Source organism: Lacerta agilis, chromosome 9 (genome assembly GCF_009819535.1).
Source record: "Lacerta agilis isolate rLacAgi1 chromosome 9, rLacAgi1.pri, whole genome shotgun sequence".
NCBI lineage: Eukaryota > Metazoa > Chordata > Lepidosauria > Squamata > Lacertidae > Lacerta > Lacerta agilis.
In genome coordinates this window covers 51501880-51516132 of record NC_046320.1, presented here as the reverse complement: position 1 = coordinate 51516132, position 14253 = coordinate 51501880, and the positions used below count along the sequence as shown (strand labels likewise).

At 42.1% G+C, this 14253-nt stretch overlaps 1 protein-coding gene across 6 annotated transcripts in view; it reads right to left on the bottom strand.

The window, feature by feature from the left end:
* The window catches only part of LEF1 (lymphoid enhancer binding factor 1), a 104661-nt gene that overhangs the window by 36900 nt on the left and 53508 nt on the right, over positions 1-14253 (bottom strand). For 5 of the 6 annotated variants that reach the window (XM_033160270.1, XM_033160266.1, XM_033160269.1 and 2 more), the window contains 3 exons: positions 9419-9551; positions 3233-3323; positions 299-382 (listed from right to left, as the gene is read on the bottom strand). In XM_033160270.1, coding sequence (XP_033016161.1) covers positions 299-382; positions 3233-3323; positions 9419-9551 — 308 coding nt within the window. The remainder of the gene's footprint in view (positions 1-298; positions 383-3232; positions 3324-9418; positions 9552-14253) is intronic. The other variant, XM_033160271.1, reaches the window with a different exon arrangement.

The window sequence follows — 14253 nt, the reverse complement described above, 5'->3', positions numbered from 1 at the left end:
GACTACTGGGCCATGTTGGCTGGGACTGATGGGAGCTGTAGTCCAAAATATCTGGAGGGCACCAGGTTTGGGGTAGGCTGTTTCAGATTCCAGCCGTGACTATATGCTGAAGGTCATTAGCATGTGATTTAGGTAAGCTGTATATACACAGTATAGTTTATAGGTATAAATGCATTTTAGCTGACTGGGGGAAGGGGATAGCAAGCAGAGGCATACACCAGGATGCAAGCAGGGGAGCAAACTGCCCCTCTAATTCCAGCAGTTACACCTCAGCCACTCATTCCGCACCTAGACCTACCTTGACATGGAAGTGTCGACTGAAAGTGAGGGTGGGTAGGGCTGCCTGAATCCACTTGAGATGGGATATACAGGCTGACCTTGCCTGAGGTCACAGAAGAAAGGAACCCATCAATAATACTGTAACAGAAGTGAGCTTGCCTTTTTACCAAATACCAATGAGTTGAGATGCTAGGTATCAACGAAAGCATACTGCACTGCGTTCTGATTTAGGGTTCTACAGCAGGCTTCCTCAACCTCGGCCCTCCAGATGTGTTTGGCCTACAACTCCCATGATCCCTAGCTTGCAGGACCAGTGGTCAAGGATGATGGGAATTGTAGTCTCAAAACATCTGGAGGGCTGAGGTTGAGGAAGCCTGTTCTACAGATTCCCTACTGAGAAAGACCACCACCATAGATGTTGAACTGGATAACCTTTAACACTGCCTTTAACCTTTAACACTTTCTATAAAATGGATAGGGTACTGAGTTAATTATTTTAACAGTCCTGCCAAATCTTATTGGATCAATATACTTGGGGAAAGATTGTGTATATTTGCAAACTAATTGCATTTTATAATATTTATGATTTCTGTATAAATGAAGTTTGAGTGCACCATACAGACAAGCATAAGAAGCACCCCTGCCCTCTGCAGCTTCATAAGATTCTGTTTTTGCCTAGTCTTTTTCTAGGCAAGGTGTTGAGCTTATTGCCTGGTTGACAGCATCACTGTTCCATGGCCTACTGAAGTTACTTAATATGGTTTGAAAAGATGGGTACAGTTATCTTTTTTCGGTAGTGAAAACTAAGCACGTATTTTTACTGAAAAATGTGTATGCAAGCAACTTGAGTGCAAAACATGAATCTTAAGAGAGAGAGAGAGAAAGCAGTGCACACAGAAAACAAACCAATGAACTCTTGGTTTGAAGTTCCAGTCTTCTTCAGAATATCTCACTAGCACAAATTGATTGCTTCAAATACTTTGAACTTTTTCTGCTTAGTTTACATTGTCTTTTCCTCCAGCTTGCATTGATGCAACTTCTGAGCAGGATTCAACACACTTAAGTAGCAAAGTTCAGAGAGAATAATTGATCTACCCTTGAAAGACTTCGCTCAATTCTATTTAAGCAGAGCTATTGATTGACAGATTTAATGTTTTAAGAAACTGGCATTTCCAAAGCTATTGCCCCTTTCTTATGCTCACCATGACAGTCTTCACACTTAAACAGAGCTCTGCGTGTGTGCAGTAGGGAGGGCCAGTGCACCAAAGGGTTTAGGGGGGGGGGGAGAGGAAAAAGAAACCCAAATATAGCACATTTTCAGCTACAGTAAGCAGAGTGTAAGAGTAATCTGTGCTAGACTTCCATCATTTGTGTTATCAGCATTTTCCTCCAGATTCACCCTCTTTGCAAAAACATCTGCATTGAGAAAGCATTTCAAGGAAAATGCCAAAACTTAAAAGCTAGAATCAAAACCATGAGAAATGTGTAAAAGCAGCTGTACAAAAGAGAATGGGCACCACACATCCTGCTCTTTCAAATTCTCTTCTAATTACAAGGTCATTTTGAAAAGTTGCAGCCATTTTTTACTCATGGTGCTCAGAGCCATTTTGCTGCTATTTTCCAAAATATCGAGGGAAGATTACTCAAAGATTTGGGCCCAATCTAACAAGGTGCGGAGAGCCTACAGCTGTGGAATTTTCATGTCTGATGTGTGTGGCAAAATGCACACTCCCAGTATAACAAATCAAAAGAGGTGCAGAAATTGCCAACTATAGAACTCTAAAGAATATATCATTTTAGCTCACTACACTGCAGATGTCATTCTTTTGTTATCCATGTCTGAATCACTCTCTTGCTGGATGGCAGTACAATTTATTAATTTGACTGGGGGATGTTTTACTGAAGGTAAATTATACACACTTTGCAACGGCTTTTCTTTAGCTGTGATTGCACTATGAACATGCTGAAAACAGTGGCGTACCGAGGGGGGGCGTGATGGGGGCGGAGCGCCCCAGGTGCCAGCCTGGGGGGAAGGTGACACTCGGCGCCACCCCCCCACTCCCAAGCCGCCACCCGACACCCCTTCCGTGCGGCAGTGGCAACTTTTAAGGCTGCAGCGTGCGAGCAGCAGCATAGACGCCTGTCTGTGCTGCTGTTCGCACGCTGCAGCCTTAAAAGTTGCCGCTGCCGCGCCCTCACGGAAGGGGTGCCGGCCACTCACGCCCGGCATCTTGGGTGGACTCCACCCATGTCCACACATGCACACTCCACCCTGGATGCTGCGCATGCGTTGTAACGTCAGGGCGTGTGCACACATGCTAGGGAGCAGCACCGATTTTTTTGGGGGGGGGGATGAACGAATTCCTATGCCCCACAAATAACCCATAGATGCATTTTAAATAAAAGGACATATTCTATTCATGTAAAAACATGCTGACTCCCGGACCGTTCGCAGGCCTGATTTAGAAAGCAATTGGGCTGGATCCGGCCCCTGGGCCTTAGCTTGCCTACCCATGCTCTTAGGGGTCTCTTCCATCTCTACAATTCTATGACTCTATGAAAATGACCCATCTGCCACATGGAAAGTGCATTGAGCAAATCAACTGCAATTATTCAGTGGCAAGAAGGCAGTGTACATGCTCAGTGGCATTCATGTACATGCCCCACTGGGCCAAATGAACCATGCTGAAGGTACAATATATACTAGAGTTCAGTAAATACAAACCTACAGTTTATGAAACAATTGCTAGTTACTATCAATTGCTACTTCGTTATTTACTCATTGGCATCTCCATGGATTTCTTCTTTTTTTTAAAATTGTGAACAGGTAGGAGATACTTCTCAAGCCCAGAAAGGCAGCAATTATTATTATTTAAAAACAAAAACAAGCACGCACATACACAACTATGCAAGCACACACAAACTTAGTTTGGAAGCACCAGGAGGTTCTTACCAGCCAAGAGGTGGGGTAATCTGCCCAACACCACCAGGAGACAAGGGATAGAAAGTGGGCATATCAGGACCTGCAGGATGTCTGGACATGCCTGTTGAAGAGCATAGAGCGCAAGTTGTCATTTTGGTCATCAAATTATGAAATACTGTGTTAAAAAGAAATAGAAGCAACTCGTCCATAAATTAAAAGAAGAAAATGGAACAAAACCTCTAAGGGGCTTAAGTTGTTACTTACTTATCCACATCATTTATGGTAACAAAACTAAAAACCACTATGTCATTCAACGAAACAGTCACAGATTCTATCATAGGATTCTAGAGTTGGAAGGAACAATCAAATTAGTGATTTTACTTGCCATATAGCCACTTTGTAAGAATGGCTGGTGTCAGCATCTAGCAAATTTGGATATCTACCCAAGGCCCACAAATGTTTGTAAGAACCTGTTAATCCAAGCCTTGGATCTGGTGTGAATAGCTACAATAAAATCTAGACACTGGCTCTTAGAATGCATTTCATGTTCCAGGGGGATAGTTATAGCTATCTATCTGTTGCAACAACAACAAAATCTACAGCATCTTAAGTGCTAATAAATTGATTGTGGCATAAACTTTCATGCACCAGAGCCCACTTTGTCAGATATATACTCTACTCAGTGGGTAAGTATATATACCCCGAGTACAAAGAGAAGGAAGAGTGATTGATTGTGTTTCTAAAGCAAAGTCAAAAGGTCAAGCAATACAGGACATAGCAGTAAGTGATTCACAGTGCTATGCAGAACACAAATGACTTCAAGATCCAATCGGAACGGATGTAACCCACTGACTAGTGGATGCTGATAATGAACAGGCATTGCAAGATCAATAGCTTAAACACACACCTAACAATTGCTCTCTGCAGTGATCTAGTAATTCCTAGGATTTGCTCAGATGAAACATCAGAGCATCAAATTTGCTAAGAGACTCATATTCATCACATTTGAAACTTACATAGGAATACCGTGATCTTGTGATCTCCTGGGACCAAAAAATGCCCTGGGAATTGAAATGCTCCCCTGCTGGTATTCAAATATCACCAATTTGTGCCCATTTATCTTCTTGCATGAGAAATAAACTTATTTGATTTAAGGCAATGGTAGAAGGACATCACTGCTCAGTCATACCATGTTAGAGGATGGGTAGATGAACGAGACTTTGATTTTATGGCCATTGTAGTTTGGTCCCATGACAGTGTTGCCAAAATAGCTAGGGTAAAAAAATGGCACCAGTATATATATTTTAATCTCCATTAAGTGACCTATTGCTGCTAGTTAGCAGCTGCTTCAGTTAAGAAGTGCTATCTTTTAAGAAGGTGTTGTGAGGTGGAATTATCATCTTCCAGGATGAGCTGTAGACAGTAAATGACATTCAGTTAGCCTTTTGCTGGGTCCAATCCACTGACAGCAACTGCTTTGTACCTGCCTTGACTTAGTTGATCTGGTTTTCCCTCTTCCCAAGTGAGTGCTCCTGTTTTAAGAATGCATTATGTAAAACTTGAAAAGTGGTAGTCTCTAACCAAAGGAATGGATAAATGCAGTTACATCATCCAGTAGACAATGTATTCTGTGGTGTGACCTGGATGGCAGCTTGAAGCATATGTCAGCAAACTGTAGTTTCCAGGAAGACTGTGATGCCTGGAAGATAAGTATGACTGCAGGTGATTTTGGACCTAAGAATAAGCTCTTCTTAGTTAGGCACCTGTCCTGTGAGAATGCCAAAATCTGAAACAGGATTATCTAGTTTCTGCATTTGGGGTAGCAGCTAGGATGTGTGTCTGCGTAGATTTGTTCCTGAAATTCTGTAGGAAGGTTCCCCCTGCAGCTCTGACCCCAGCAAGCTGCATGAAGATATAAACGTTCCATGTAAAAGTCCAATCTATATTGAAACCACCAGGAGAGGTCCACACATTAACTCTTTTCCAGTGTCGAGAGGATAGTTGCTGTCACCAGTGCCCTGCTGAGTGATGTGACTGAAGTATTCCTTGAATTGGGGATGGCGGAAATAAACTTTCATCACTGTAAACCTCTGCAACATATATGCAGATGTCACTGAGCCGGAAAGAGAGTTTCCAAGACAAGACATGACTCTTTTGTCTAAGTCAGCATGAGACTGAACAGGTTAACAATTTTGCCAGGTAAGTTAAGGGCACCACTCTTGTGGGCCCTTGCAACATGCAGGAGTTTTGCATAGAAAATAACGCTGAAAAATATAGATGATGGCTTTGTTTTGGGAACATACTGTGAAGTGAAAAGTTGTGGAGAAGGTTGGGTCTGTGTAAGGCTCTGTTCTTGAGAGTTCATCATTCTTCATGCTCACCTGTTTGCCCCACTGCACAGCAGCCTTATATCAAGTCACACCATTTGTCCACCTAGGCCAGTACTGTCAACACTGATTGGCAGCTGCTCCCCATAGTTTCAAACAGGAATCATTCCCAGCCCTACCTGGAAATGATGGGGATTGAACCTGTGGCCTTCTGCATGCAAGGAAGATGCCCTTCCACTGAGCTACAGATACCCTTCCCCAGACTGCTTACCAGATTGGATTCAGTATTCATTTGTGCTCTGGTTGGTACTGTGATGCACCAGCTGTCCTGCCTTGCACTGACTGACCTTTTGTCTTCAGTATTTATACGTGATATGTAATTTTTAAAAGATTCCTTCTCTCTATACTAGGATATACATATATATACCTACCCACTTAGGTGACTGCTTCGTGTTTCTGATGGAGGAGGATCTGGTTCACAAAAGCTTAGGCCACAAGACCAGTAGTTTTTATATAGCATGGTTAATTTTCACTCTGATTTAAAAAGAAAGAGAGGAAGAAGGTTACAGCCTATAAGTCAAGGGTGGAGTATCTCTGGCCTGCTGGATGTTATTGGACAATAACTCCCTTAATCCCTGACCATTGGGCTATACTGTCTGAGGGAGATTCTTTTGGGGTCCAACAACTTCTAGAAGACCACAGATTCCCCACCCTGCGAAAAGTGATAAAATAAAAGTATATGGGGAAGTTTATATGATCTCTCTCTCTCTTAAAGGTTCAATTGGAAACAAGTCTTGAAAAATAAATCAGAATGAAACATTTTCAGAGGGGCCAAGGGAGCAGAAAAAACAGCAGTTCCAAATAGGCAGCAGACCAGACTTATTAGATTAGGTAAATTGCTGCTTGTACATTTTTTGTGTTTCCCTTGTGATTCACAGATTTTGGAAACTTGCTACCACAGAGGATCGGTGGTTAATTAAGAATCATTTTCAGGCGTGTAATGGTCACACTTGATATGATTCATTTGGCTCCTGATTGTCACTCCAGCTTCAGCTAAGCTCCTTGTCTATGACTCTTGTGGGCGCCAAGGTCAATCTTTTGTATTGGTTAGTATTTTTGCAATGGCATAAGGAAGTCCCACTGGAAATGATCCATCAACTCACATTCTCAAGAACGTAGAAATGCTACAAACTCAAAAAAAAAAACACCTCAAGGATTAAAGCTAATCCTAGTCCCAGATGAGCACTATGGTTTTCATGCTCTACCTAAATCTCATGCCCCAAGGAGGCACACAGAATTATGGTCACAGAGACCATTAAACCATTGATTTATCTAGTGCATTAAAGAACCAACGCAAAAATCACAGGTCTCTTTTCTTATGTAAAGTCCTCTATTCTAAGTGAGAGGAGGTATAAGTGACCCTGTCATTTTTTTTGGGGGGGGGAGAATCTGACTACATAAAAATTCAATATAATCAAAACAGGTTTCAACATTTGGGGGTGGGTGAAGTAAAGCCATAATGGCAGAAAAGTTTATGTGGCAAATAGATGGTGTGGGCCCCCCGGTTCAAGCTACAAACACTAGGGGGGCACAAGCTTAAAGTCCCTGTTCCTACACTCCTATTATTTTCCTTATCTGTTATTGTTTTGTTTTTTGTTTTAACTATTTATTTTGTGTTTTTATCCTGTATTTTTATGTTGGGAACTGTCCTGAGATCTTTGGGTGAAGGGTGGTATATTGATCAATTAATTAGTAACAATAAAAGCTCTCAGAGCAGCTTTCAAGAATCAGTTCTAAGATAGTCCCTACTCTCAGGCTCAAAATCTAAAAAGGCACGAGACATGAGAAAAACAGTCCCTGTTCTGGCTCTTTTACCCTTGATAAAGGGAAGTGCTCCTCTGTTTCCCCCAGATCCAGAAGCAGAGCTGGTGACAATGTCTAGGCCAAGGAGATGGGGTTGGTCTTGCCACACCATGCTTCCCTCACCACACATGTTGCTAAACTGCGTGCTAGACTATGGAGCATTGCCCAGGGACACAAGACAATGTCACATGGAAAAGTTCTTGCTGGAGAGATGCTGTCTCATATCCAAATTCAGATTATAAATGATTGAAAAACCAGCCATTTTTAGCACCTTACTTCTTCTTTTATGTGTGTGAATATTTTTACTTCTTTTATGTTTGTGAATATGTTATATACAGAATGGGGACAAATACAAATTTCACAAATACAAGGAACATTTATAATTAAAGAAATTTACAATCAGCAATCATTATGTACCAATGTGAAGAGAGGGGAGAGAGAATTGGCTTATCATCCCAAACTTGCCCAGCATCCATTGTTTATGCAAGCAAGTCTGTGTAGAGGGTCCATATATTTGAGTGTTTCCCATCATTTTCCTGCTTATGGAAGGCTCTTTCTCATAAACGGCCAGTTGGATCATGTTTTCTGTCCATTGTATGATGCAGAGGAGGAGAGAGGAAGTTTCCTTCCAGTTAAGCATTTAGCCACTGTGAGTGCATGCAGCAGCCAATCTCACTGCCCTTTGGTTAAATTCCAATGGGTTGGTACGTAATTTAGCAACATGTCAACATCTGAGATGATCAGGGATGTGTCCAAAACCACATTTATGTGACTGGTCACTTCTTTCCAAAATGGCAGGTTTGGACAGGACCACATCATGGGACACAACATTGCCTAGGAGACACTAAAGAGCCAACAGCACCTTATTTCTAAGTCCTTCTCCCCTCTCACCATAGATTTTTCAGTTGTTTTCAGAAATGGCACTGCTGAACATACCGGTAGCATGGTCTACCAAGCCTAAACTGTCACAACCACTCTAACCTATGTACTAGAGTCTAAGCAATTGCAACAGTAGATATCATCAGCAATGATTGGAGAGTGGCCAATCAATGCAGTGCCACTCCCCAAGCCAGCTAAGCTGTCTCTTGCATTCCAAAATTCAAAGGAACAACAACTACGCTCCAGCAGTCTAGGCAATAAAATATGGGAACAACAGAAGCTGCCTTATACTGAGTCAGTCCATTGGTCTGTCCAGCTCAATTCTGTCTACAGTGGCTGGCTGTGACTGCTCAGTGTTTCAGACAGAGGACCCTTCTGGCCCTAACTGGAAATGCTGAGGATTGAAAATGAGATCTTCTGGACACAAAGCAAATGCTCTACCACTCAACTAAGCACATACAGCCTCTACATTTTTACCCATTAGAAACTTCATATATTACTGTAGGAAAAACTTGGGGAATTATTCTTCAAAGAAAAAAACAACACATGAAATTTTTATTACAAAGCAAAGTTAAAAATTCAGGTATCCGAAAGCAAACACACAAATAATAATAATGCAAGATCACTTTCATATTCTGAAAGCACACCATAAACAGCTTTTAAGATTCTGTGGTAATATTTGAAATTAAGATTAGTGTCCAAGCTAAACTTTCAGAAAACCAACCAACCAAGTAAGAAATGGCTATTATTTATTCAAATGCAGATGAAAAAGCTGGATGAAAGGGAAAGCTTCGGGTTGAACAGCCTCTTGGTTTCCTCTAAAGGAAGCCTAATCTCAATTTTAAAACAGAATTTGGTTAGTCATTAAGAAAGGTTCATAGCATCCACCTATCACCTATCGGAAGCCAATTTGGGGGAAAGTACCTCCTAATGCACTGGTAATTTGTACTACACTGATAAAATGGCAGGGGGCGCCAAGGACTTCAATTGCAGTTATTTCCACAAAAGTGAACCAGGAAAACCTAGGCATTTGGCTCCTTGATTAAGATTAGGACAGAATAATTGTTGCCTTTAGCACCCCTGAGCTAAGGGCAAAACATGGCTGGCTATTCTGTCTAATGGCTGCAAATCAATTAAGGCCTCTCACCTTGTTTTGAGTTGACGTCTGAGGGGAGGTGTGATGGATGCGTCCCTGGAGAAAAGTGCTCATCACTGTAGGTGATAAGTGGGGTGAGAGGATGGACCGCATGGGAAGGCTGCACCACCGGTACTTTGTTGGACTGCAAACAAAAAACAAAAAGCATTGGTAGCGATTTTTTGTTTTATTTTAAATAGGGCTTGTCACGTTTTTGTGAGGGTTTTTTTTTAGCATGTTTATCTGCCTAGCTTTTAAATAAACAAGCAGTTAAATGTACATAAAGGTGACAGTTTAAATAACACACACACACACACACACAGCACACCCTCAGGTCACCAGACTAGGCAAGTTTTCCACAAACTCCTTACTCCACCAGGATCCGCACAACCTTTACTCCACTAGCCTTTTAAGGTGACTTGCCAGGGGTTTGACATACCTTCTGGTTTTGCCATCTACCTAGGACTGAAAACACAAGGTGTGCTAGCTTTAACTAATGGCTGCTGGGGCAGCATTTGTTGTGATTGGTCAGAAGTCATACAGGCCTGCTTCACACACAGCAATATTCTCATCACCGGGCCGGGGGCGGGGGGAAGCCAACCAAACAGCAGGAAGGGCAAATTATCCACTACAGTTCAAAAGGGAAGGTGCGAGGAGCTACCCGCCTCTTTGGGAATATGTATTAATTGGTGTATGATGGTAAATATGTCAGAGATGCAGCCAGGGATCTAGCAGTAAACAACAACTGGTGTAAACAGTGTGACTGTCAGGTTGGAGCACCCATTAGTTTCAGTCTGGACTCTGCCATGACGTTTTCACCATTAAACGTGGGAATGCTTAAGTCTCAGTGGAGTCATTCACAGAGATCAGGAGTGGGAAGCCTGCAGTCCGCCAAATGTTGTCAGGACTACAACTCCTATCATCCCTGACTAATGGTCATATTAGCTGCGGCGGATGGGAATTGAGAGTACGGAAACATCTGGATGGTCACATGTACCCCACCCTTGATACAGATGCAGTGCTGGTGTCTGTCATCACCTTATTTTATGTTTCCAGTGCCTAGGGAGAATCTGTGCCAGGTCTTACAAACTTTTTTAAAAAAATTGTTAAAGACATGTATATTATTGTTATTTTGATAACATACTATGAAAGGCAGACTTCTATAGTACAGTGGACGCTCGGGTTGCGAACATGATCCGTGTGGGAGGCACGTTCGCAACCCACAGCGCCACGTCTGCGCACACACAGGTCGTGATTCAGCGCTTCTGCGCATGCGCAAACGGCGATTTAATGCTTCTGCGCATGCACGAGCGCCAAAACCCAGAAGTAACCCGTTCCAGTACTTCCGGGTTCGGCACGGTGTGCAACCCAAAATTGCACAACCTGAAGTGGCCGTAACCCGAAGTATGACTGTACTGGTAAAGGAATATTCACTACTGCCCCTCTACATTTAATCTGCCCACCACCATAGTTCATGGACCTACTCTCCAAGGCAAGTCCTCTTCTCACTGCAATCTCATCGAGTGCATTTTCTTCCCAAGACATCATATTTTATCAAGTCATGCAATACAATTTCACCAGTGTATTCCGATGGTAGATATGAAGATTCCCAATACTGCTTCATTTTTATTTAGACCATCCCACTCCCAAACTGCATGTAACCCCAAAGTTAGGTTACTCTGAAAGTGATACTACAATGCTGTGCGGGGGGGGGGGGGGAGCCTAGTTCATATAAAACAAAAGGAATAATAATGGAATTGTACTAAAAAAACACCACCACCACCACCTTACTGAATCATAGTCATCTCTATCAGAGTAGTGCCACCAAAGATGTTAAGGTAAAACAAAGCTCATATAACAAAACTGTATTCAGTATTTGCTAGAAATTAGCAAGGCGTTTTTTTTTTTTTTTTTTTTTTAAATCAAGATATTCCACTACTACATGCAGAAATCCCCTCAAGCTGAAAAAAAATGCTGGAGTTACCAGAATAATTCCTAATTTTCTCCCCACAGGCTAAGTCTATGCAAAACGCAGAAAATGTTTGAGACTCATTTGCATTATTACACCATGTTCTGTAGTTTAATTTTCTCTTTCTCTGTAGATGGGCGCCATGCTATCAAGAAAGAAACCTTAGCGTATTTTTACGAGACTCCTACTGGATCCCCCTTAAGCAATATATATATTTTTTGCTCATAAATTTAAGATCATGACGGATGGTTGTACAGGAAAGGGACGGTTCAGATCAAAATGCAGATACTGCTTAAAAAGAACTTCAAATAATGTAAAATATTGGGAGCTAAGGAAAGAGGAAACTGATCCAGATTTAGTCAAATGCTAATGTGATCAGAATTTGTTGGCCTGTATTTTAAAAAAAAAACAACGCAGGAGAAGTGTCTGCGCATAATAAGCCTTTCTAGTTTAGAACGAACGAACACAAAGCCAGAGTCATACTGTATTTTTTTTTCTTTGTGTGTCTCCCCCCCCCTTGCATACTTTCCCTTGTTTTCAGAGCACCACCTTAAGGAGCCTGCTTTAGCAAGTGGTATCATCTTAATGTCTGACCTATCCCTCCAGTCATATAGGCTCAGAATCTTCTGCCATGAATTTTTGCTAAATTATGCTATCCTTGCTCTCCTCTTAATTTTACGGTTTTCAACACAGATTTGCTTTCCTGTGGGAAGGAGATAAGAACCTGAGGATTTTAATTTAAGCTTTGGCCTTGTCTTATATTTTGCAAGAGGGAGACAGTGAACAGCCGGGAGAGAGAAAAAAGCAGTGCTACTCATAGGTGTTTTAAAGCCAACAAGCATTAGGACCATTATTTGTGGCCAAGTAATAAAAGCTGTATGGATTCTCATTAAGGTATAGCAGCTGGCTTCCAAGGGTGATAGCTCAAATGGCCACCATCTCTTCTTTTTTTTAAAAGACGCAAATTGGAAACCCAGATTCAGATTATCTATAGCTACACGCCTCCATTTTCTGGGAAGAAAACCATATTAGTTTTACTGTTACTACAAATACTTTAGAAACAAAGAAAAAAAAATGTCGGAAAACAGTACTGAGCAAGCAACATTTTCAAAGATGAGCATTTATGGGAACTTTTGTCACCACCATGCAGTGTGGTGTAGTGGTTAACAGCGGTAGACTCGTAATCTGGTGAACCGGGTTCGATTCCTTGCTCCTCCACATGCAGCTGCTGGGTGACCTTGGGCTAGTCACACTTCACTTTGAAGTCTCTCAGCCCCACTCACCTCACAGAGTGTTTGTTGTGGGGGAGGAAGGGAAAGGAGAATGTTAGCTGCTTTGAGACTCCTTTGGGTAGTGATAAAGCGGGATATCAAATCCAAATCCAAACTCTTCTTAGGAGGTGCTGAACTGCTGTTTGGGCTCAGTAATTGGCCAGTAACTAAAGATGAATCCTGATAAGATGAATGCACTGTGAATTGATCGCTTCTGGGATCAGAAATGGGCTGTGCATGTGTTGAACGAGTCTGCACTCCCTCCTGAAGGAGCAGGAATGCAGCTTAAGGATGCTTCTTGAATCCAGTATTGTCACTAGAGACCTTAGTGGTTCAGGACACCTTTAGCCAGCTTATGCTGGTATGTTAGCTGGGCCTTTCTACAACTAGGATAGCCTGGCTGCAGCAATCCATGCTTTTGTAACCTCCAAGTAGGATCATGTGGGGCTGCCCTTAAAAATGGTTAAGAAGCTGCAATTAGTGTGGAATTCTGCTGCCAGAGTTCCTAGCTTTAGGAAGGTGATGGGAGGGTTCTAGGACCCTGCCAGAGCCTCATACCTCCTTCCCTAAGCCCAGTGCCTCACTCAGCCAGCTTTGGGAATACAGCTCCAGGACTAGGAGGTAGGGCTCGCTCTCCCTCCACCACCACTCTGCGTGCACACATGACAAGGCAGTATGCAGCCCACAGGTTCTGTGTCAAAGTAACCTTGCAGCCCCCTTGGTATGAAAAGTTGGACCGCCTTGGTCTAGATGGGAGCTATGAAGCATATATACTGAAGGAATTACAGTACATTGGATGTCATTTTGTTCTCAAGCCCAGTTCCAAGTACTTTAAGTACCTTCAAAGGGCTAAATCACTTGAACACCTCCCCCCACCCCATATCTACCTGCCCCTCACATGAAGACCTTCAGATTAGGCCCTTTTCCAAGTTCTATCTCTAGGAAAGGTGTGTTAGGAAGGACAGTGCCTTTTTGGCGATTGACTTTGGAATACCCTCCTGAAGGAGGTAAGACTAGTAGTCTCAGTGTTTCTTTCTGGTACCCAATTAATTGCCCAAGCTATTTACTGTATTGTTTTAGCTGGTTGAATAGATTTGATGTATTACCTGTCAGATATTATATTGATTTTTGATTTTTATTCTTTTCTTTAAAAATAAAAATTATTCTTTTCTTTAAAAATACTACACTGATGTTTTGGGAGAATCCATGTTTGAATGAATGAGTGGTTGTTGTTGTTGTTGTTGTTGTTGTTGTTATTATTAATTATAAAAGTGTATTTAAAAAATGAATAGCCGGCTGGGGGTCCGTGGGCTCATTTTAGCCTCCGAATTTCCCCCCTTCCAATTTAACCTCCATACAAAAGGCTCCCAATATAGCACAAAAGCTGCTTTCTTCTGCATAAGACATCCAAAAAGAGCTTTTTCACCTTCTGCCCCCTTTAAAAACAACAACGTTTTCTATTTGTGCACTTTGGCTGGCTGCCTTTGTTCAGACATCACTGAGGTGTATAAAAAGTTGAGGGCACTGTGGAAAACCACTGCTGATGTGCATAACAGGGAACAGCAAAGATTTGTGTCATACAGGTTTGCAACGTGAATTAAGACAGT